The sequence below is a fragment of the Diabrotica virgifera genome, chromosome 8, assembly GCF_917563875.1.
Source record: "Diabrotica virgifera virgifera chromosome 8, PGI_DIABVI_V3a".
Classification (NCBI taxonomy): Eukaryota; Metazoa; Arthropoda; class Insecta; order Coleoptera; family Chrysomelidae; genus Diabrotica; species Diabrotica virgifera.
Window position 1 is genome coordinate 119,408,513 of NC_065450.1, and position 26,425 is coordinate 119,434,937.

A 26,425-nucleotide genomic window follows, 5' to 3' on the forward strand; every position below is an offset into this window, starting at 1 on the left:
CAGAATTGCTATTTTATTTTTTAATCAAAAGTTATTCGGGTTCACAAATTGCAATTTTTCGATTTTTTGGAAGTTCAACCGCGGTTATCTCGAAAACTATGCATCCTACGAAAAAACTTGTAGGAACATTTTTTGCTTAGAATGACCCAAAAAATACAAAAACAAGTTTTGTTTTGCGAGAAATCGCTGTTATATAATTCCTCAAGTTTTTTGTTTATAATAATCTTATCGACATCCCGATCAACTGTTACCCAAAAAAATTAATGTTGTACGGGTCAAAATACATAAAAAAAAACTTGGGTAAGTCCATCTGAATAAAGGAGGCTGTTGTACCCCCTGGCGACAGGACTAAACTGCAAAATAAGTGAAAATCGTTATTTGTTAATAACTTTTACTAAAACTACTTTAGAAGTTTAGTGTTTCACCCAAAGCTGGGTATTGGGGTACTTAACAAACCCCTTGAAATTTTAGACCGATTCAGTAATTAGTTTAAAAGTTATTCTATTTGTTTATCCCAGAGACCTTTATTTTGCAATAACATAAGACAGGAAATAATGAAGATAGGGCAATTCTGCGTATGTTAAATGAAAGTAGAAAACATAATATCAAAATGTACTAAAAAAAGATAAAAAAAATTATCTAATAATATAGTCGAAAATCCTGATGCCAAATTTTTCAAATTATGTAGTTTATAAACATTTAGAATACATTTAAAAATATTATCCGTAAAAAAATCATTTTACATATTCGAAAAGTTGGTATTTTACACGAATTTTTAAAAATGTAGTTCAATTGGTGAATAGTCGTGGTAAGTGAAGAAGGAGCTGGGAGACGACAAATGCATGAGTTCAAAAACTAAAAAAGGCAAATTTAAACTACTATCATTTTCTATATCTCGGGATCTACTGAATATATTTTAATTTGTATTTTTTTAATTTGTATGTAATTTTTCTGTACATTACAAATATGCAATTTGTCTATTTGCAATTTGACATTAATTAATAAACAGTCTAATTTGTTTAAACAATTTTTGAAAAAATATTTTTTTTCCCAAAAATCCATGTTTTTAATCATAATATCATTACTAATCATAGAAAAAGTTAAGGTGTACTTTAATAAATAAATTATATCTTCTTAATTACATAAATAATAATTTATTTATTAAAGTGTACTTTAACTTTTTCTATGATCAGTAATTTATACTATGATTAAAAAATATATTTTTGTAAAAAAATATTTTTTCAAGAATTGTTTAAACAAATAAGACTGGTTATTAATTAATAAATTTATAAACAAATTGCATATTTGTAATGTACGTAGAAATTACATACAAATAAAAAAAAGAAAGATCAAAATACATTGAGTTGATCCGGAGATACAGAAAATTGTATCAGTTTGGAATTGCTTTTTCGGTATTTTAACTCGGAGGATTCGTAGGTTCCCCCTAGTAACCGTTTGAACTACATTTTTGAAAAATCGTAGAGGGTGCCTGTGAAGAATCCCATTCTTTAAAAAGGCATCAATGAAATTCCTTAATTATTATAAACAAATTAGCTGTGAATTAAAAAAAAACACATGGCTAACTTTGTCCCAAATGAACCCAGGCTAATTTTTTTTATTTGAAAATTCGTATTAAAATACTAGCTTTGTGAAAAAAGATCGTTCCTAAGGACAAGATTTTTAAGGTTATTTTAAATGTTTATAAACTACAAAATTTCAAAAATTTGGCATTAGGATTTTTGATTATGTTAATTAATTAATTAAGGAAATAATTTAATGTTAATTAATTGTTTTATCTTTTTTTAATACATTTTGATACTATCACTCTTCTACTTTTATTTGGCATACTCAGAATTGCTGTATGTTCATTATTTTCTGTCTTATGGTATTGCAAAATAAAGGTGTCTGGGATAAACAAATAGTTTAACTTTTAAACTAATTAATGGATAGGTCTCAAATTTTGAGGGTTTGTGTACCAAAATACCCAACTTTGGGTGAAACCCTAAAAGTCTAAGTTAAATTTAGTAAAAGTTATTAACAAATATCGATTTTGATTTATTTTGCAATTTGCGAAGCAACAAATTGACTGTTAACATTCAAAAATTTTGTAATCTTATATCAACGATTTAGCTTTTTAATGGGGTGCAAAAAATCGAACAAATTGCGATTTTTGCACTAAATTGCTATTAATTAAAAAACGGATGCGAACTCTTGGCAGGAAACAGGTAGGTTTTCTTCCTATAGGTCTACAATAACTAAAAAAGTAGTCAGCTACCTGGATCTTTGAGTGTCCTGAGAAAATCCTTATTTCTCTGGACTATTCGTGCCAAGCAAAAGTATTCCAATGACCGGTATATTCTAACTGATCATTAGTGGCTAGTACAAACGATTCGGGACTTAAAGCGGGATATTCCTTTAACCGGTATTCTAATAAGCGGGATCGACTGCAGTTAAAATAATTTGAAGACAGTTTTATTCATGAAATAATCTTACCGAATTCCTCTCGAGCTCGAATTATCGATTTGTTTTGCCGTCGTGACACTTTGACATAATTCCTGTAATAAATTAAAACTGTCGAAGTGTCAATCGGGATACAAATCGATAATTTTAGAGCTCTCGTGTAATTACCACTGAAAATTCTGGGAAAATTCTCATAAGCTGGTCTTTTTAGATTATGTGTACTTTCCTTTAAATTTCAAATGAAATTTAGGTCTTAATCTTAAGGACCCTAGCTATCTGTGGTTGAAAAAACCATTTGTTTTCTATCACCTGCTTATTTCGCGGATCTTCGCCATTTTGAACTAAGTAGTGCAATATTACAAAATATGTAACTGCAGTTGTTTACGAGTAAATTATTTTTCTTTCTAGTTTTCTCAGGACCGAAAGTATAACATTTTCGGTTTTATAATTTTTCCGCGTAGGTATAGGTTTTAATTGTGGATCCGAATCCGTCATCTGTTTTTCTATATATGTTGCAGTTTTGGCTGTACCTACTAATCCTCAGACGGGCAGACTGACAGCAAAAATAAAGAGTGTATTTTTTGTCGTTATGATTTTTATTTCGATCGGATTGAGTTTTCATTCGCTGAATTTAAGCATCAGTTTTGTAAAATTGGCCACGTTTTAATCAGTCACAATGAAGCAGACAGGCAACTTAATTCAACTGGTTCTTTATAGTTTTTAAACAATGCATATGTACAAAATAGTCTGTGCTGTCTTTGGCTCTTGATAAATATGCTACATACAAACATGATCGATGACTATATGATGACCTATATTCAGAACAAAGACAACATTTGAAAAAAAAATGGTAAAAAGTGAAAATATATCCTAGAAAGCTGGAACATGACGGACAACGGGATGTTAAAAAACTAAATTATATCAGCAGTCGGAAAACAAATTGCATGTTCTAGCGATAAGTAATGTATCATCGTTGATTGAAATATGTATCATGAAGAATATCGAAATAAATAAAGATCCAACTCACATTTCTTAACACGTGATTGTTCAGGGTTCGAGGGTTTTCGGCACTAAATTGATTCAAAAAGATTACTAGGGGTTTTTGGGGTGGCTGAACACGAATACATCATTAGAACATCATTTCGAGTTCAGGCAGATACATTAATTATATGTCGTATCATAAACATTCTACTAAAATCAACTTAGTGAAACAAATGAAAAATAGGGTTATAAAATTTCCAGATAAATCATTCCATCAAAAGAATCTTAAAATACTTTTAAGTGGGTGTTCCCAGAAAAATATTATTTTATTAGCGTAGCAAGTCGTAGGTACCTACCTGCTTTTAAGGGTCTAATATTTATTTTGTCAGTTTCCGGCCAACATTTGTTTAAAGTAAACGTTGTATCGTATTTAGTGTTTTTGAAGTGATTGGTATATATTAAATTTAAATATGTCTACCATTCAAAAAAGTGCTTGGATAAAGTGTTTTCCCGAGTTAAAGCTAAGTGGAGACAAAGTATTTTGCAAGGCCTGTTCCAAAATCGTAAGTTACATTAATTTTCACATTTCATTTTTTAAATGAGGAACTGACAAACAAAAGCATCATGTCCCACAAAAGAAATTTTTTTGGAAAGAGTGTTTTTATTTGACAAATTCGCTTTTACTTTTATAAAGACGGACATAGAGAGAAGCATCAAAATACAAAAATCCATCAAATTGTAGACAATTCCGCTTTTGTTCTTCAGCTTCTCGTATGAAAATTGATTTCTTTTTGGTGCTTGGCAAAATCTTACGACTTGGCAAATTAGTTTACTGCCTAAATTAAAATATTGTCCTATAACATCAGTAGATGTAGAACGAACTTTTTCTGTGTCCAAACACGTTTTTAGTGATAGAAGGCAAAAGTTGCTAGTTGAAAATTTTGAAAAATATTTTATTATAAATTCATACTATAATTTAGATTCTTAATTTAATTATAATATCAGTTTTGTGTGTCATTTCATTTGTTTTTATGTGAAAAATAAATATGTATTAAACATAAATGTAGGTTGAATTTTTTAAACATAAATGTTTATATTTAATATATTGTTTTATTTTTGAGTATTTTTAATATGCATTTGCATATTTAGACAAATTTAGAAAAAATACCTGCATATTTGTAGTAAAAGTAATGCATATATATGCGCATATTTTGGTAATGTTGTGTTGCATATATTCCGCTCTCTACTTATAACTAACAATGAAATACTGGGTAATTTCAATCGGTACCTATTTTACATAGTGAATGAAAAAAATTAATATTTTAAAAATGAACTATTATAACGTAATACAGATTGACAAACTTTATGCATACAAATTATTATACAATTAGATAATTAGATTTTCTTCTTCTTTTTTGTGACGGATATTCTTGAGTTGGGTTGATTTCATGTAATCGAATGAACTATCTTTCAGTAAAGTCGTCCTAGGAACGCAACTCATAAATATTGGCAATATGATTTTAAAGTTTTCTACTTTAAAATGTATTTTAAAGTCTTCTACTTTAAAATGTATAATATATGTCATATAAATGAGTCAGATTAAATTAAGTTATTAGAAGAATTTTTTACTAAGCAACAACATTTTTGTTTAATTTATTAATATTTTGTATTTTAACAACGACGTCCGATGTGGACGTCGAATCCGATGTGGACGTCGAAACGTTAATAAAGTCATTTTTTAGTTAAAGTGTGGCTTATTTCTCACTTCGGATAGTTAATTAAGACGTGAAATTATTAAAAAGTTATTTATTGTTTATTATTTATGGAAGATCCAAGCAGATAATACCTACACCGGAATAAATATTCTGTGACCCAAGTATTTTGTTGTTAAATATGTTCAAAATATATCTAAGCGTGCACACATAGTGACAATATATTATTATAGTAACAATATATTATTAAAAAAATCACTTTTATCACTTTTTCTCTTTTCTCCGTTATTAGTTTTTATTGTATAGTGTATAAATTATTATATACACGGGTCCGGTCCCGGATAGCTCAGGCGGTAGCATGTCTGACTTTCACGCAAGTAGGCCGAGGTTCGAAACCCAGTGCCGGCGAGAACATCTAGACATTTTTAAAATGCCTATACGCCCCAGGTCGACTCAGCCTGAATAAATATTAGTATCTGGGTAAACCCAGAGGTAATAATAGGCGGTTAAAGCGTAGCACTGGCCCTGTTACCTTACCTTGTATCAGAAGAGTATGACAACTGTCACTGTGACAGTAGAATTTTATAAAATACTCCTGTCACAGACGTCTAAAGGTGGGAAACTATGTAATGTAATGTTAATTTAAACGTGTATAACGATCATTTCCATCTCCACTATTTTCATCTCTTTTTGTTTCGCAATGTATGATGTTTTTAATCTTTTGCGCTATTTTGCCGGTTATTAGCGCGCTCATCACTGTATAGCAGACTACCCCGCTATAATTCCAAAGCCGCGTTAGCGGTATAAAACAGGAGACTTATAATTATATAAATTATTATAGCTATAAACTATACTTATAACTTAAATATTTTGGCCATATTATGCGACACCCAGAGAGATATAATATACGAAATGAATTTCGACTCAATTCAAGCTTTCTGCTTAACCCAGGTATAACATACCAAAAGGCACCGTCAGGAAAACATTCCACTTTGCGGTTCAGAGAGCCCATATGAAACGAGTCTTTGTACTCTATGCAGAGTATGGCATTAACAAAATAAGAAAATCTACGGTTTCGTTTTGATTAAAATCTGTCTTCCTCCATCCCCCGATAGCACTATTTCTAGGTCTACCTGTTGTCAAGGAGGCTCTAAGGAAGACAGATTTTTACCATTCCGACCGTAGATTGTCGATATAAATTAAAATAATTTATATCGCAGTATGGATAGAACTCCCTCTAACGGGGAATAAGCGAAATGAATTTCGACTCAATTCAAGCTTTCTGCTTAACCCAGGTATAACATACCAAAAGGCACCGCCAGGAAAACATTCCACTTTGCGGTTCAGAGAGCCCGTAGCCGAGAGCTCCGTTTAATAATATAAACTATACTTATAACTTGAATATTTTGGCCATATTATGCGACACCCAGAGAGATATAATATACTCCGTTTAATAATACAAGGCAAGGTAGACGGAAGAAGAGGGCCAGGCCGAAGAAGAACGTCATGGCTTAAAAACCTGAAAGAATGGTATAACAGATCCTCTGCATCCCTTTTCCGAGCTGCCGTTAACAAAATTGCTATAGCCAATTTTATAGCCAACGTTCGATAACACTAGTTTACAACTTTTTTTACCCAGCCATGGAACCAACGTGTATGTGTATAAGTAGTATAATCAATCCCAAATAAGGTTAGGTAGTGAAAAAAAAAATCAGGACGTCAAGTTTTTTTTATATTTATTTTTTAAGTTTTTCATAATTATTCATATATGTTAAACAAAAAAAACTAAAAATGACACAGATTACTCTTTCTTTTATACTGATTTGTATCAGTTTCTCTTAATGTAGACCAGCAGTAGTCGGCTAGCATATTTTTGTCCCAAAAGCCTTGGTATCTCTCTTCAAAAGTCTTCAAGTCTTGATGAAAACGTTCGCCGTGTTCGTCACTTACGCTTCCCAGATTTTCAGGAAAAAAATCTAGGTGCGAGTGTAAAAAATGAATTTTTAGGGACATATTCACTCCCATTTTGTGTTTTTGTTGTTAAAGCCTCTTGTTTTTGTAAGGCAAAAGTAACAGTCCGTGGCGTGATTTGTTGGTTCTCTCCACAACATTGGGACTCCGAATTGCAAGTATTTTTTATTAATACCTGCAGCCCAGTTCGTTAAAATACTTCTACAGTTTTCACATACTACACGAGGAACCCATTTTTTATCAAGATTTTTTATCGATATTTGGAAGTATTGAAAATATGCCTGTTTTACTGCTTCTGAGATCGGTCTCTTCTTTTTTGTTAGGATTATTTTACCACAAACATGGCAAAAGTTTTTTGGGTTTAATTTACACTCCTTTGATGACATTTTGAAATTAATTTAAATGTCGATAATCACTTTAACACAATAGCTAAGGTCAAACTGGACGCAAGGAAAAAATGACTGAAAAACTTCATGGGGGAATATCGCAAAAACTTGACGTGATAAAAATTTGTGAGATATGTTTTAGTTATACGAGGGCAGTCAGAAAACAAATTATGTATGAATTGTTTTTGGGTAAAAGAAAAAATATATATTTGTAAACTAGTGTAATCGAGCACGGCACATGAAAAAGAAGAAGAATAAACTATACATAGTTAGTGAAAAAATAATCATATTAATTAACTGAATTAATATTTAAGCGATTATACAAGTAACGGTTATTCAAGAACATTAAAAAGTCATCTCTAAGTTAATGATGACAATGTCATTGTCAACTAATGTTTACATCTCCATACTAGTGAAAATTTTACTACACGTAATTTGCCGTGTTAAAAAAGAAAAAGTAGGCATAGCCGTAAAATATTTGCGCCTACGCTCCTAATAGTAATTTACGTAACAAGTTCCGAAAGTGATATTTTACGAGACGAGTAGGAAGTTTGGAATCCTGCGAGTCTCGTAAAATCACTTTTGGATCGTGTTACGTACAATATTTTTTTATGTAGCCGTTTTGCATGTTAAAAAGAATATATGGATAAACTTTACTTATGAACTTTTATTAAACACTTTAAAGTTACTCTCGTGAATTCAACATTAGAAAAATGTACTTATGAATATTAATAACACAATTATAACAATTATTTATATTGATATTTAGTTTCCCTAATCTCATCTGGAATCATTTCGGCTTCACTTTAACTGCTGATTTCCATTTCTTGGAATTGAAAAACGTAAAACTGAGCGAAAACACACGAATCTTAAATGACAAGCGTTGTCATAATAAAATACAAAGTTGATGTTATTTTCAAAGCCGTTACCTAGCTACCCAAAATCGTCCCGAAAGTAAAAAAAGCGTCCCGAAAGTGAAAAAATTAGTCCCGAAAGTAGCTACTTTCGGTACGAATTGTGTAAAATGGTACTTTCGATTTAATAAATCATACCGAAAGTTTTGTGTTCGGGACGGCTGCAGAAAAAGAAAATTTTACAAAAAAAACTTCCAATTTTTCGGGACGTTAGAACTGGAGGGAATTCAACTAATTAATGGAAACTATTGATATATGGAAACGATCGATCGGGCAACATAAGAGCTAACGATTGACAAGCGGCTCGGCACCTAAAGAAGAAGATCGATCGAATATTAATTTTATCATTTTAACCAAAAATTTTCCTCCATTATTTCTCCGTAAAAGTAAATACACTGCGGTGCAAAAAAATCGATCCACTAAAAATTTGGTCATTTTTGATGTTTTGAATTTCCTAAACCTGTTGTCCGATTTAAGTGATTTTTTACCACGTTATAACCTTATCCATTGACAATATCTATGTAATAATATTGTTGCTACACAGTTAAACTGTCATTGTATACCGGGTGTACGAATCAAACTGTGTTTTTTTCTCAAAGTTCGCATCACCCTGTGGACTATTCTAGCATTTATAAAATACTGAAATTAAAACCCAACTATAGCCTCAGGTTTTTTTAACATTTTGTTTTTCGATTCATTCGCTTATGTTGGATGATACAAAGTTAGGGACTTTAACAACTAGCCATGTTCTTTATAAATATACTGTGTTTCTAAATAAGTGCGACAAACTTTAAGGGGTAATTTTACATGAGAAAATAATGACAATTTGTTTTATAATTATATGTCCGCAAACGCTTCGTTTCCGAGATACGGGGTGTTCATTTTTTTTTACAAACTGACGATTTGTTTATTGCTTTAAACCCAATTGAGATATGCAGATCAAATTCGGTGGGTTTTAAAACGTAGTTATTGCACATTTTTTGACATACAATTAAGAATTTTATATTCACCATTGGCGTGCGTACGGGTAATATTATCGGTCATAATACCCGTTTGCGCGCCACTGGTGAATATTAAATTCTTAATTGTATGTCAAAAAATGTGCAATAACTACGTCTTAAAACCCACCAAATTTGATTTGCACATCTCAAGTGGTTTTAACCCTCCGTTAGGCGCGTGGTCTACAATCGTAGACCACTCTCCTTTAAGTGGTCGCCAATTGCATACAACTGCACATACGCCCCCATCCCGCTTAGTAGCTGTCACTAATACTTCCAACTTACTCTTCAGTTTGCTAAACGCCGCCGATCTGTTTGCATTATTTTTTTACCATTATTCAAAGAGCACTGGTCTACAACCGTAGACCACGCGACTAAGCGCGTTCCAGTTTTTAGTTGTATATATAAAGCTAATATGTAGCCTGCTGTGTATATAAAGCTAATAACATAAATGAAAATGTTTCAAGAAGCGACTTAATTGAAAACTTAGCATGGGAACTAATCAAACAGCAAATTGAATATGGATCAACTATGCCTTCCCTGCTAAGAGAACTTAGACGACGAGCTCGCGTACTGCTCGGAGTTCAAGAAGTCGTACCCCCTTCCCCTAATATTCCAACAAATTACGTGGGACGAAGTTGTATTTGTGCATAATTTGCAATATGTCAACAAGAAGGGCATGCCAAAGATGTGACACATTTGGATTCAAGGATCATTTTGGGGATATTTGCACTGAATGTTTGACGGACTAAAATTGTGCCACTTTGACCATTTAATAGTTTTGTTCTTTTTTTACTTTTTAGTTCTATTCTTTATTATTTATCCCTATTGGTCATTCTATAAGTTCAAAGATAAAAAATATTTGTGTTTTTTACTAAATTGAGCTTATTTTTGTGACCATTTTCATTTACTTGCGAATAAAGACGCAAAAAATCATGACCTCGTTTTTAATTTTACCACTGTCAAAATGAGAAAAGCCAAGGAACAAAACATATCTAATATCAAAGTGCGAACATAAATAAACATGTTATTAATCACTAATTTGGTAATTTTGTCAAAATCCGGTATTATACGACAAAAAACTATTGGTCTACAATTGTAGACCACGCGCCTAAGCTTGTCAGCAATAACGACGCGCCTAAGCAATAAGTAAATCATCAGTTGGTAAAAAAAAATTGAACATCCCGTATCTCGGAAACGAAGCGTTTGTGGACATATGATTATAAAGAAAATTGTCATTATTTTCTCATGTACAATAACCCCTTAAAGTTTTGTGCAAATATTTTAGAAACACCCTGTACTGATGACGAACATGGCCAGTTATTAAAGTACCTAACTTTTTTATTATCAACATAAGCGAATGAATCGAAAGACAAAATGTTAAGAAAACCTGAGGCCATAGTTGGGTTTTAATTTCAGTATTTTATAAATGCCAGAATAGTCCACAGGGTGATGCGAACTTTGAGAAAAAAACACAGTTTGATTCGTACACCCAGTATACAATGATAGTTTGACTGTCTAGTAACAATATTATTACAGGGATTTTGTCAATGAATAAGGCTATAGCGTTGTAAAAAATCACTTAAATCGGACAACAGGTTTAGGAAATTCAAAACATCAAAAATGACCAAATTTTTAGTGGATCGATTTTTTTTGCATCGCAGTGTAGTTCTTCTATAGGTCATCTTCAGGTTTCAATTTTTATTTCTGATCTGTGTAAAGGTGCAAATTTCTAATAAATATACCTACATTTATATAATGACTGTAATTTCGTATTATCGGTTTTGCGTATTATCTTTGTTAGTAATCATTGAATCTTCGCTTGTCTACTGCTGGGCATAGATCACCCTCATAATTTTCCATGTGTTTCAACTTATTTTAAGGTAATTTTAAGTCCAACGTGTTGGTGGACGACCTCTGTTTCGGTAGGCGTCATCTCTTGGTCTTCATTCCAGTATCCGCTTTGTCCATCTGTTTTCTGCCATTCGAGCCACGTGACCTGCCCAGTTCCATTTCAGTGTTCCTATTCTCTCTACTGCATCAGCCACTCATGATCTTCGTTGTAGCTGGCGGTTTGGGATCTTGTCTCGCACTGAAACGCTCAACATAGCACGCTTCATCGCCCTTTGAGCCACACGAAACTTTTGCACCTATTTCCTTGTCATGGTCAACGTTTCCGCTCCGTTAGTCAACACTGGCAAAACACACTGATCAAAGGTTTTTCTTTTAAGACATATTGGTATGTCGGACGATTTGAAAATGTGGTTCAACTTACCAAAGACTGCCCAAGTCAGTCTTATACGACAAGTCAGTCTTTGTTAGTACTTTGACTTTTATATAAAAATTACACATATTCTCTATCCAATTCCATCATAATCACGATATTTCATCAAAAGTTAATAACACTTATTTTTTTTGGTTTTAGATTTTCGACTTCAATCTCTCAGTAAGTAAATCCTATATCTAAGAAATTTGGGGATCCTTTTATAATATTATTTAATAAGATTTTTATTGGATTTAATGTATTCCTAATGACTTTTTGAGCATCACTGATTTCAATTATCGCATGTTCTCTTATAATCTATTAGTTAAGAATGAAGAATGACCGTTAACTACTAAATAAATTCAAGATAACATGTTTAAAAAATCATTAATTTTTAATTTAATCCGCGTAAATTCAAGATCAAACAAGACATGGAAATAAACGGAAGAATGAGACGAACTTTATTTGACGAACTGAGACGAGCTTATTTAACACTATGAAAACAACATTTTTGGGGAAAAAAGAGATACCGGAGAAAGTAAAACGGCAGTCGTTAGATCAGTAGTTAGACCAACAATGATGTATAGCAGCGAGGCATGGACATTGACGGGGAGAAAAAAACCCAGAGTCAATAGTATGGAAATATGTTTCCTGAGAAAAATAGCAAAGAAGTAGAAACGAAACAATCAGACAAATCCTATTACTAGAACCAATCAATGAAAAAATAGTAGACGGACAACTTAGATGGTTCGGGCACGTGTGTACAATGTCGAACGAGAGACTAACAAAACGAGTGTTCGAAATGAGAGTGCAGAGAAAAAAACAAAAGAGGAGAAGCAAGAGTTATGTGGGTAGATGAAATCAGGAAAGAAGTCGAGAAGAAAGGATTGAAATTGGAAAGTGCAGGAAACCTAACACAAGATCGGTTAACATGGAGGCTACAATGCCAAATTCAACTCCACCAGCCTTAAAGGTAGAAAGGCTTAGGACTAAGTAAGTAAGTTTTTCTCCAAGCTTTGTGTATATATCCCAGAATATTCGTTGGGGTTATACTCAATCTCTCCTTTTCACCGTCCATGTACTTACTTCACATTAGGTAGTTTCAATGATTTCAGTTTATTTGTATCTCCTCTCAAGATATCAGTTTACTCTGACACATAAAAGTCTTCTCTTCGAGAGTGGAACAGCACGTGATAAAATCTCCCAACAATATAGCCATTTTATAAATTAATATATTTGTAACATAATATAAAATAGTGACAAAACATTATTATTGAATATCTCGTTTTAGTGCAGTCACTGAAGGTTTTCACCTCCGATTTCGTTGAACCTCGCATCGATTTTCATGAAAATTAGTGAGTAGTTAGAGAATACCTCAAGGAACAAAAGTGACATGGTGCCAACTTGCGCTTTTATCCTGGGGGTGGATACCACCCCTGCTCGAGGGTGAAAATTATTGTATTAAAAAATAATACCATAAATCGATAGAGGGACAAACTCTAAGCAAAATTTGTTATATAAAGTTATTAAAATAAATCAATACTTTTTGACTTATTAAAGATCAAAAATTTCCATTTTTCGTGAAGAAAAGCATGTTTTAAAGCTGTTTTTCACTTATAACTCAAAAACTATAAGCTTTTACAAAAAAGCTATTATCAACAAAATTACGCTAATGTTAATTAATAGTGAGTTATGGGTAATTGAAGTTATATTTTTTCGGCGCGTACTCAAATCTAAGTATTCAAGCTAAAATAACGGGAAAGCTATGCATTTTATAAGATATACCTGCTAAGTACTTATTAAAGTACTTCAAAATACTTATCAAATGGCTCCAGAAAAAGTTAATAGCATAAAAGTTAAGCAAGTTATGATGAAAATAAAAGAACCCTTTCGAATTTTTTAGGAAAAAGTGAAAAATAAAACATACGCCATTTCCACAAAAATTAAAATTTATAGTAATCCTTATAAGAATGTCTTTATATTAGCATAACTGTTGATTTCAGCATGGCCGGTTTAAAATTTAAAACCGGACAAATTTGAACGGTTTAAAATGCATATTTTTGAAAAAAAGATACAATTTTAAAAAATCAGAATTTTTAGAACTATCGTAATTTTTGTTTTCTTTTGATAATAACAGCAAAACTGCTTAATATAAGTAAAAAATTATATATATATCCAAATTTTATTTTTTCTGTTAGCAAATATTTTAACTGTTTTGCCATTTCTGTAGGGTAAAAGATAACCGAGATAGAAACGTTTAAAGTTTAAATTTTACTGCAAGAACCATGTAACCTTTCATATTTAAAAAGTAAGGGGTTTAAGAAATTAAATTAACACAGTTTAATAGCCCTTGAAATTGTCTTTGAAATGGTTTAAAGGAGAACCATATATCGTAAAAATTAAGGGAGTTATTAAAAAAGAACCATAACATTTTTTGGAAAAATTTTTAGAAGATAAATTTTGAAAAAATTTTTAAGCATAAATTTTAATGCTATCAACTTGTTCGGTGGCTTATTTGATTGATATTTCTAAGTACTTTGGAAAAATGTTTAATAGGTTATTTAAGCTTGAATACTTAGATTTGGGTACTCGCCGAAAAAAATATTCATTCAATTACCTATAACTCACTTTTAGTTAACATAAATAGGTTTCTCAAGTAAGGAGTTTATTTATCTTTATATTAGCTTCAATTTTGGTAGTAATAACTTTTTTGTAAAAACATATAGTTTTTGAGTTATTTATGAAAAATCGGTTTAAAACATGAATTTTTCTGACGAAAAATTTAAAATCTTTGATCTTTAATAACTCAAAGAGTATTGACTTATTTTAATAACTTTATATAACAAATTTTGCTTAGAAATTGTCGCTCTATCAATTTTTGGAGTTATTTTTAATAAATTCATTTTCACCCCGAGAAGGGGTGGCATCTACCCCCAGGGTAAAAGCGCAAGATGGGACCATGTCACCGTTGTTCCTTGAGACATCCTCTAACCACTCAGCAATTTTCATGCAAATTGATGGAGGTTCAACGAAATCGGAGGTAATAGCTCATATCCACCTTCAGCGACTGCACTACAATTTGTTATTATCGCTCGGGAAATATGCAAAATGCATATTAAGTGTTTATTTGCATATTTTGGATAATTGTAGATGTGCATAATACAGTGATGAGCGCGCTAATAACCGGAAAATAACGCAAAAGATGGAAAACATAGTACATTGCGAAACAAAAAGATATGAAACTTGTAAAGGTGGAAATTATCGATATAAACGTACAAATTAAAATTACATTACATAGTTTCCCACCTTTAGACGTCTGTGACATGAGTATTTTATAAAATTCTACTGTCACAGTGACAGTTGTCATACTCCTCTATAGTGGGAGCACGCAAAATAGAATTCTATTTTGTTGACGTCACAAAACGAATTTCACAATGCGAGAATCGGCGGTTGCTAGGCAACGTGACGTCACTAAAATATATTTCTATTTTGCGTGCTCCCACTACCGATACGTCTAAAGGTGGGAAACCATGTAATGTAATGTTAATTTATACGTTTGTAACGATAATTTCCACCTCCACTAGTTTCATCTCCTTTTGTTTGACAATGTATTACGTTTTCCATCTTTTGCGCTATTTTGCCGGTTATTAGCGCGCTCATCACTGTATGTATATGCATTTGTTAAAAGTGCATATTTTCAGATACAGTGAGGACGTTTGAGTTGGAATAAATTCATTTTCTCGAGAATGGGCGACTCTGGAGATAAATCCCGAAACAGGTCGATTTTCATTTTTAAATTATAATTTTTTGGCATACCTGTACACCATATTAGTAACTGACGTAATCGATCATTTTTTTTTAAATGAGAATAGCGGTCGTGTGATAGCTCAATCGAAAGGTTATTCAATGCTCTACTCACTAATTTAAACATTAACATAATTATTAAATTAAAATAAATTTTAAATTAATATTAAAATTTTTTTTTAATTAAATTAATTGAATAGAAAAATACTGTTTGACTTGTACACAATTCTATATAAATCAAAACGGGAACTGGTGTATGTTTTCAAAAAAACTGATAGTGTGTAAATGAATTTATAAAATCAGCTAAGTACTTTCAGCATTTCAAATGTCATCATCAGAGCTATCGTCTCATAGTTGTAAATACCTCAAATGAAGAGAAATCATTGAACAAACACATTCCGATTTTAAAAAGTGCCCCAGGGATCAAACCACTGGTCAGGGTAAAAACCTTTAAAATATATATATATATATATATATATATATATATATATATATATATATATATATATATATATATAATCATCACTTTTAATGTGTTTTAAAAAAGGCTACCATTTTACAATTAACAGCTGTTACTATATATTTTAAGGGTTTTTACCGTTTTTACCCTGACCAGTGGTTTGATCCCTGGTCACTTTTTAAAATTGGAATGTGTTTGTTCAATGATTTCTCTTCGTTTGAGGTATTTACAACTATGAGGCGATAGCTCTGATGATGGCATTTAAAATGCTGAAAGTACTTAGCTGATTTAATAAATTTATTTACACACTATCAGTTTTTTTTAAACTTACACCAGTTCCCGTTTTGATTTAAATTAATTGAGATTTACTGTTGTCCGAAAACAGGAAAAAATGTTTATTTGATAAGTAAATATTGTTTTATTATTTTCGCGCTTCATTTTACTGCTCTTACAACGCCGTAAATTGTCGTCTCTCTGGCCGTAGCCTTAGGTGGGTCCAACAGTTAGTTTTTGCATCCATTCGTGGCCAGCCATTCGCTTGATATCCCCTAAAGCAGGGGTTCCCAAACTTTTTTGTACCACGCCCCCTTTTGTTGAAATGAAAGCCTCTCGCGCCCCCCCTTTACAATAAATTTTATGCGCCTTAATAGGAACAAAACAAAAACAAATAAGTATTAGCTTGAAAACGAAACATTTATTTATTCTGCCATAAGATACAATGATATCAGTTTCCATAAAATACAAAAATTATTAATAAAAGAAAAATATATTAGGTTGGTTAGTGCGATGGATGTGCTTGCATTTTATTTACTAGTGAGCCTATTCGTGGCTGAGTTTTAGTAAGTGCACAGCACAAGTCACTAGCAACATCAAGTTTATTCCGATAGTTTTGTTTTAATTTTTTAATTGCCACAAGTTTTGACTTAGTTAAAGTATTTGTAAATCGCACAAATAGTTACTTGAAAAAGGTAAATATAAATGAAGAGCTTCCTGTGATACACTAAGATACACTTTGAAATATTTTAACCAAAATGAAGGTTTGTCCATTATAACAAAGTATTTAGCAGAGGAATCATTAAAAAAATCATTTGGATTTATTTGCAAAGCATCTTCTTGAACTGATTCAGACAGGGAGTCTATGTTGACATGGAATGGATCAGTTGACATTCTGTAAATAAAATTATCGCAAGTGTTTGAGAAGTATTTCTGGAACCCTTCAATTAGGCTCTCCAAATGGTTTGATATTTGGATATTCAAACTTGATCCTTCTTAAATGTCCTTGAAGCGTGTTTCTTCTGAGATTGGATAATTTTAGGGGTTTGCTGATATTTTACGCCTCCAAAGTTGAATTACTAAGCCTCCATCACAATGAGTAACTACTATATTTGAGTCTCCACCCTGCAGTTTTCGGTTAAGGCTGTTCAACGAGTCAAAGATGTCTGACAAATAAGCCAATATTACTTGGGTACAATGTTTTTGAAGGCCATGTTTAGCTCATTAGCCATTTGCTTTTAATGTTCCAAGGTGATTACTTCATCTCAAAGGTCAAATAATCTTGCCAACATGTTTCCTTTTGAGAGCCATCGTACTTCTGTATAAAGTAGCAGTGTTTTGTGCTCACATTATAATTCTTCACAAAGAGTTTTAAACAGTCGAGTATCCAACGCACTGTTTTTTTATGTACTTTACTATTTTAATACACAACTTCAAGACAGCCATAAATTCATTTGGAAGGGTTTTTGCTGACAAGGCTTGTCGATGTATAAAACAGTGTATCCCAATCACATCAGCATTTTTCTCTATTACTAATTGCAAATAGCCTGAGCGAAAACAAAGCATTGAAGGCGCGCCATCTGTACATAAACTGATCAGTTTTTGCCCAGAGAGTTCATGTTCGTCAAAAAGCACTCACACTGCTTTCATAACATTAATAGCTTTTGTCGTGGACTCCCGTCTCCAACTCTGTAGAAAAGAGTAGCTTGTCTTTCATTCTTTCGTTTTGAATATACCGAACATAAACAATTAACTGATAACATTGTGCTATGTCAGTACTCTGGTCTAGCTGAATAGCAAAAAATTTTATTATTTAGGCGATTATTTTACTGCATCAACTACCTGGTTTTGTATGCCTTCGGTCATATTATCAATGTTATCAAAATCAATCACAGTGTTGTCAAAAAGAGGTATTTGAGATAACTTTTGCTTACTCTGCGTTACTAGACACAGTTTAACAAGCGGTTAATTTTGAATTTTAGAAAAATAACTAAATTTAATTTAATGTTCAACTTGTCTCGCGTCCCCCTTGATATGTCCTCACGCCCCCCAGGGGAGGCGCGCCCCCCAGTTTGGGAACCCCTGCCCTAAAGATTAGGATAGCGAAATTTGGGGTAGCTCGCTATACAATATTACGCCTTCTTTTTCGTTAAACGCGGCTGGCTTGTAAATCACGATATACACTGACCGGCACGAAAAACGGGCACCCCAAAAAAATCGGTAATTTTTGATGTCTCGTATCTCCTAAACCTGTTGTCCGATTTAAGTATTTTTTTAAATATTTTGTGGTCTTATTCTTTGACAATATCGCTGTAATAATATTGTTGCTAAACGGATAAATTTTCATTGTATACCGGGTGTACGAATCAAACTGTCCTTTTTTTTATTACAAGTTCGCAACACCCTATGGAGCATTCTGTTTTTCGATTCATTCGCTTACGTTGGATAATACAAAAGTTAGGTACTTTAACAACTAGCCATGTTCTTCATCAGTACAGGGTGTTTCTAAATAAGTGCGACAAACTTTAAGGGGTAATTCTGCATGAAAAAATAATGAACGTTTGCTTTATAAACGTATTATATCAGCAAATGCTTCGTTTCCGAGATACGGGATATTGAATTTTTGCTTACAAACTGACAATTTATTTATTGCCCTAAATGCGGTTGAGATATGCAAATGAAATTTGGTAGGTTTTAAGAGATAGTTATTGCTTATTTTTTGACACGCGATTGAGAATTTTATTTTCGCCATTGGCGTGCATACGGGTAATATAACTGATCATATTACCCGTATGCACGCCAATGAAAAATATAAAATTCCTAATTGTATGTCAAAAAATGTGCAATAACTACTTCTTAAAACCCAATAAATTTCATTTGCAGATCTCAACCGGTTTTAAAGTAATACATAAATCGTCAGTTTGTAAGAAAAAATTCAACATCCCGTATCTCGGAAACGAAACATTTGCGGACATACGATTACAAAGCAAACTGTCATTATTTTTTAATGCAGAATTACCCTTGGAAGTTTGTCGCACTTATTTAGAAACACCCTGTACTGATGAAGAACATGGCTAGTTGTTAAAGTACCCAACTTTTGTATTATCCAACGTAAGCGAATGAATCAAAAAACAAAATAAGAAAACAACCTGAGGCTATAATTGGGTTTTCATTTCAGTATTTTATAAATGCTGGAATATTCCAGCTGGAATATATTCACACAGGATGTTGCGAACTTTGAGAAAAAACACAGTTTGATTCGTACACCCGGTATACAATGAAAATTGACCTGTTTAGCAACAATATTAGTACAGCTATATTGTTAAAGAATAAAGCTATAACATATTAAAAAAATTACTTAAATCGGACAACAGGTTTAAAACATAAGAGACATAAAAACGAGATATCAAAAATGACTCATTTTGTGGGGTGCCTCTTTTTCGTGCCGGTCAGTGTATTATGTTATTAAATAAAGTAAATCATATACCACAAAAATGATCTGCTGGATACACTGCAACCACTGGATCATTTTTAATGTTGGTATTGTATTTCCATTATAAAAGTATATACCGCCCTTAAGTGGAAAAGCGCAAAATGTCGCCTGTCAAAATTTTCAATGTGTTTTAAATGTATTCATTTTTTCGAATCCTGAGAAATCGTAATAAGTATTTTTTGCAAAATTTAAACGCAGAATGAAAGATTACGTTATTACCGAGGGCCGAAAGCCCCTTAGAATAAATAAAAAGTTTCTTTTAAATGAAATATTTGCAATTAAAAATCACACTAAATTTTCTCTTTTATTTTCACCCCTGCAACTTATTAAAGTAAACATTATAGAAGTTTTCAGAGACTTTCGGCCATCAGTAATAATATAATCTTTTATTCGGAGTTTAAATGTTTTAAACAATATTTATTGGTTTTCTCAGGATTCGAAAAAAATGAATACATTTAAAACATATTGAACATTTTGACAGGCAATATTTTGCGCATATGCACTCAAATAACATGTTAAAGCCCTTTGTTGCTTCATCAATCGTCAAATATTTTTTTATTTGTCCGTTTACTAATCGCAGAATAGAGAGATTTTGCACCTCTTAAAATAACCGCTGATTTTGGCTCCGCTATGGTTAACTTTATTAAAGCATAACGATTACGGCAACGTTAAAAAGCAGAGTTTTTGCAGCCTGTCAAGTAGGTTTTTCTTGTCATCGTTATCGTTTTTTAAACATAACCTCACTTCACAACGTTATTTTAATTTTAAGCATATACTTGAACAGTTTTTGATATTTTAATTTATAAGTAATCAAAATTAGAATCTATGTAAATGTAATTTTACTGATTTTTTTACATTCTGGCAACAAAGCAATTTAACCATTACTATAACGATAACGATAAGTACTACTTTAAACCTCCGTAAATTACGGAATCCCTTATGTTTAATAACGATAACGGATCATATTATATTCGCTACTGCGCAGACGTAGTATAACGATAACCATAACGGAATTGCAAAATAAGAGGTGCAAAATCTCTCTAATGATCGACAACATTGATCGATAATGATCGACCTTTATAGTTCTTATAGTAGTGAAAAGGGTTAATTTTCTTAATTTCACAATCCTTTTTACAATATTATTTTGCTATACCTCGTCCAATTTACTTACCGTTGCACGTCATCCGCGCCATAGCCTATGACACGATACCAACACGAAATATTTAGGCGGTGGGTGTGTTCTTTTTTAGAATCAAAATTATTCTAAAGGGAAACACACCTACCGCCTAGATATTTCGTGTTGGTATCGTGTCACAGGCTATGGCGCGGATGACATGCAACGGTAAGTAAATTGGACGAGGTATATATTCCTACATGTTATTTCTCATACATTCGTAAATATTTATAACGCGTCTACTGGCCTGAACATCCGAATCCTTATTTTGAAACTACGATGATTGAGTAGATGCAATGAATATAGACGCTCAGCTAGCTCCGTGAAGTTAGCCCGAAAAAGTCGGGAAAAAAAATGCGATTGATGCCATTCGTTTGTCCATTGATTGTCCACGTTTGTCCACCATTTTATTTCGTTAGTCCACCCATCAATTCTTTTTTATAAACAAAAATTTTTTTTCGGGCTAACTTCACAAATCCACAAATTTTCGAAAATTAAAAAAAACTCTTGCTATATTGTTTGTCCATCGTTTGTCCATGTTTGTCCACCACATAATTTTTTTTGTCCACCCTCTGAAACTACCCCCTGTTAATTGTAATTATTTTTTTATTTCTTAATTCGGGCTAACTTCACGTTCTCTTAAATGGGCATTTAAACGTTAATTCGGGTGCAGAATCACAACTAAGCGTTTGTCCATCCCTTCGCAGCGTTTGTCCAACCACTTAAAGTGCGAAACAACCCCCTCGTTAATTGTAATTATTTTTTATTTCTTTATTCGGGCTAACTTCACGTTCTCTTAAATGGGCATTTAAACGTTAATTCGGGTGCAGAATCACAACTAAGCGTTTGTCCATCCCTTCGCAGCGTTTGTCCAACCACTTAAAGTGCGAAACAACCCCCTCGTTAATTGTAATTATTTTTTTATTTCTTTATTCGGGCTAACTTCACGTTCTCTTAAATGGGCATTTAAACGTTAATTCGGGTGCAGAATCACAACTACCCGTTTGTCCACCCCTTCGCAGCGTTTGTCCAACCCCTTAAAGTGCGAAACAACCTCCCTGTTAATTGCAATTATTTTTTTATTTCTTAATTCGGGCTAGCTTCACGTTCCCTTAAATGGGCATTTAAACGTTAATTCGGGTGCAGAATCACAACTACCCGTTTGTCCACCCCTTCGCAGCGTTTGTCCAACCCCTTAAAGTGCGAAACAACCCCCTGTTAATTGCAATTATTTTTTTATTTCTTAATTCGGGCTAGCTTCACGTTCCCTTAAATGGGCATTTAAACGTTAATTCGGGTGCAGAATCACAACTACCCGTTTGTCCACCCCTTCGCAGCGTTTTTCCAACCCCTTAAAGTGCGAAACAACCCCACCGTTAATTGTAATTATTTTTTTATTTCTTTATTCCGGCTAACTTCACGTTCTCTTAAATGGGCATTTAAACGTTAATTCGGGTGCAGAATCACAACTACCCGTTTGTCCACCCCTTCGCAGCGTTTGTCCAACCCCTTAAAGTGCGAAACAACCCCCCTGTTAATTGCAATTATGTTTTTATTTCTTTATTCGGGCTAGCTTCACGTTCTCTTAAATGGGCATTTAAACGTTAATTCGGGTGCAGAATCACAACTGCCCGTTTGTCCACCCCTTCGCAGCGTTTGTCCAACCCCTTAAAGTGCGAAACAACCCCCCTGTTAATTGCAATTATTTTTTTATTTCTTAATTCGCGCTAGCTTCACGTTCCCTTAAATGGGCATTTAAACGTTAATTCGGGTGCAGAATCACAACTACCCGTTTGTCCACCCCTTCGCAGCGTTTGTCCAACCCCTTAAAGTGCGAAACAACCCCCCTGTTAATTGTAATTATTTTTTATTTCTTAATTCGTGCTAGCTTTTAAATGCCCATTTAAGGGAACGTGAAGCTAGCCCGAATTAAGAAATAAAAAAATAATTACAACTAACAGGGGGGTTGTTTCGCACTTTAAGGGGTTGGACAAATGCTGCAAAGGGGTGGACAAACGCTTAGTTGTGATTCTGCACCCGAATTAACGTTTAAATGTCCATATAAGAGAACGTGAAGTTAGCCCGAATTAAGAAATAAAAAAATAATTACAATTAACAGGGGGTTGTTTCAGAGGATGGACAAAAAAAATTATGTGGTGAACAAACATGGACAAACGATGGAGAAACAATATAGCAAGAGTTTTTTTAAATTTTCGAAAATTTGTGGAAATGTGAAGTTAGCCCGAAAAAAAATTTTTGTTTTTAAAAAAGAATTGATGGGTGGACTAACGAAATAAAATGGTGGACAAACGTGGGCAATCAATGGACAAACGAATGGCACCAATCGCATTTTTTTTTCCCGACTTTTTCGGGCTAAGTTCACGGACCTCGTTCAGCTATATTCGTTGGTGGAAGTTATATTGTGAACTGGGGTGGGTTTATGATTTTTAAAATGTTGCCAGAACGCTATATTCTAGCAACTATTCCTGTCTGATATGTACGAGGTTGATCCTTAAAAGCATTATCGTTCCTTAACAGTGAAAGGATATAATATGTAATGATAAAAGAATTACTCCCGGATAACCCCTTTTTAACAGGTAATATAAAAGTTTCAGATTAATTGCTTTATTTTTCTATGAATGTCACAAAAATGGAGGCAGATATTAACAAGATGAGTTAAAAGATAGGCATGCAAATAACAAAGAAATTTTATTTGGACCTGCATGAAAAATGGAAGGAGAAAATACTTCAGATGGTTACTCAACTTAATAGAGTTGTTAGGCCCTCTACTTTTTGACGTACGTTAAACGTAAAACGTTATACTTGTCTATACATAATTACTATATTTTTTATTCTACATAGTTATCTTTGGTGCAACTTATATGACTTTTTTTTTGTCTTTTGTGATTTAGATATGAATTAAAAGTCAAACAATTAAGAATGCACGTCATAGATTTAATGACATCATAACCGACCGGTACAAACTTAATGGCAAACAAAATTAAACAAATTTTTCCTCGTATATTAGTTCGCAAAGCAGCTTCGGGCTACATACACTGTTTCTCTTTGTCTTTAAAAGTGTGAAACAAAGATAACTATCTGTATTATAATTGTCAAACTGACATTGTTCTATAAATGTTATGTAAGATGTTTGTTTGTTTATTTTTTTTTTCTTCTTCTTTTATGGCTTTTGGGAGCTGTGCGCATTTAGCCAGCAACATTTCTTAAAATTAACGCCTAATTAAACCTACCATACAATAAGGCCCATCAAGGATAGGACAGGGAAAGTGAAGTTGGTTAAAAAATAAATTGTTAAAATATAAACTAAATAAATAAAATATAATTTGAAAACAATAATTTCAAATTATATTTAACCTCCAATATTATGACAGACGTCAGTTACCATTTACCATCTGACCGAATATAATAATGACGTCATATAAACGTCTCTAATTCTAACCAATAAAATGCTCGCTGTAATAGGAATGTTATGTCAAGATTATCGGATTATTCCCTATATATTTTTCAAATTTAGAATATGGCAACAAGGGGAAAATTAAGTGCATTCCTTATTGTTTGACTTTTCCTATACGGCATTTGTCAATCTTACAAATACGTAATCTCTTAATAACGTGAACCTTATTTCTACTTCTACCCAAATAAAGGAACACCTTATCCGCTAATAAACTAATACGTTATTTTTCTTTTAATGCGTATGAGCAGAATAACGTATAACGTTACTGAAATAAGGGGCTTAAAAACTCTAATAATTTAGAACCAATAGTTAAATACGTATGTATTTAAATCTACAAAAAAGAAAATCTTTAATAAAATTCACATTTTTCTAATTCATCTTCTTCTTCTAATTTATAAGCAATTCTGATTATTTCGTCTACATGTTGCTCCTACAGCTATCATTTTAAGAGGCTACAGTAGCGATCAACAGGTAGCAACAAACGTGTTTCAAGATTGCGGCGAGATATTTGGCACACATATTCGTAATATAATAAAGAATGGCGGTACAGAGCCCAATTTCAGAAATATGTTAGTACGTGGAAATTACTCTATAACTAAATAAAATATTGAAAAAAGGAGCCTGTACCGCCATTAAGAAGAAAAAAAAATGAACTTTTTTCAAATAAACTTTTTTATCCCATGCCTAGATTTTGTGTAATCTTGGAACTACTAATTTTTTTTATTTCTAACAAGAAATCGAACATATTATAACTAAATAACTAATTAGGCAACATAGAGAAATTATCACTGTCATTTTGACAAACCTGCGTCAGATTTTCTCTAATCTGCTCTGTCATCTTTATCGATATCTGTTCAGTGCAGTAGTGTGTTAATTTAAGAATTCGTTTTTGTTGTTTCATAGGAAAGTAGTGTTTATAAGTTGTTGGCCTCTTTGAAAGAATAGATTGTTGTTAATTGTGAGTTTTAGTTATATGTAAGTAGGTAAGTATATTTTACGTAAAAATATTTCGAATTATAATGCGAGTAGGTATATAAAGTTTTAGGAGGATTTTTTATTCTAAAAATATCAATAGTTTAACAAAATGGAAAAAGTAAATCAAACGAAAAATAAAGTGAAACCTTCCAAGAAAAAGTTGATTAAAAACCGTGCCAAAATTATGCGAAAATCGAAATTTGTTTCGCTTCACAACAAAAAATGATTATTTATTATTGTTTTATTATTAGATATTTCATGCAAATACCTTTCTAAATACCTATCTTAACATAAAATTTTCACCCATTTTGGTTTATTTTTATAAATATCTATTTATTAATAATAACATCGTTTTATATTACTTCCATTTAGCGCGACTTAGTATGGTATAGTTACCCAAACCCAGACATCCAAAGTGAAAGTTATCCTCCAACACCAAATTGTTCTATATGGTCCACATAATGTTTAGAAAAAAGTCACACCATTTTGAGCGTTGGGTTTGGGGGGGAGAGGGGGGAGAAATCTGCAAATTCGTAGTTTTTTACGTTTTTCGTCAATATTTCTAAAACTAAGCGGTTTAGCATGAACAACCCTCTACACCAAATTGTTCTACATTAAATTTGAAATAAAAAAGGCTCTATACATAACCCTTCTAAAATGAACGGTTCCAAAGTTACGGAGGTAGTATAGTATAATTGGTCCAAAAAAAGGCCTAACCCAGACATCCAAAGTAAAAGTTTTCCTTCAACACCAAATTGTTCTATATTGTCCATATATTGTTCAGTAAAAAGTTACACCATTTTGAGCGTCCGGTTTGGGGGGGAGATGGGGGAGAAGTCGGTAAATTAGTAGTTTTTTTAAGTTTTTCGTCAATATTTCTAAAACTATGCTTTAGCGTAAGGAATGTATTATGGAAAAATGTTCTACATAAAATTTAAAACAAAAAAGGTTCTATATATACATAATTGTTATAAAATCAACGGTTCCAGAGTTACGGAGGGTGAAAAGTGGAGGTTTTCGATACTTTTTATATTTACCGATTTCTCCCCCCTCTCCCCCCAAACCCGACGCTCAAAATGGTGTGAC

At 32.5% G+C, this 26,425-nt stretch overlaps 1 protein-coding gene across 3 annotated transcripts in view; it reads left to right on the forward strand.

The window, feature by feature from the left end:
- The window catches only part of LOC114338432 (tyrosine-protein kinase Abl), a 277,967-nt gene that overhangs the window by 83,384 nt on the left and 168,158 nt on the right, over window positions 1-26,425 (forward strand). For 2 of the 3 annotated variants that reach the window (XM_050659242.1, XM_050659241.1), the window contains exon 2: window positions 11,848-11,868. The exons of the other annotated variant lie outside the window; for it this stretch is intronic. In XM_050659242.1, coding sequence (XP_050515199.1) covers window positions 11,848-11,868 — 21 coding nt within the window. The remainder of the gene's footprint in view (window positions 1-11,847; window positions 11,869-26,425) is intronic. 3 annotated transcript variants of the gene reach the window in all.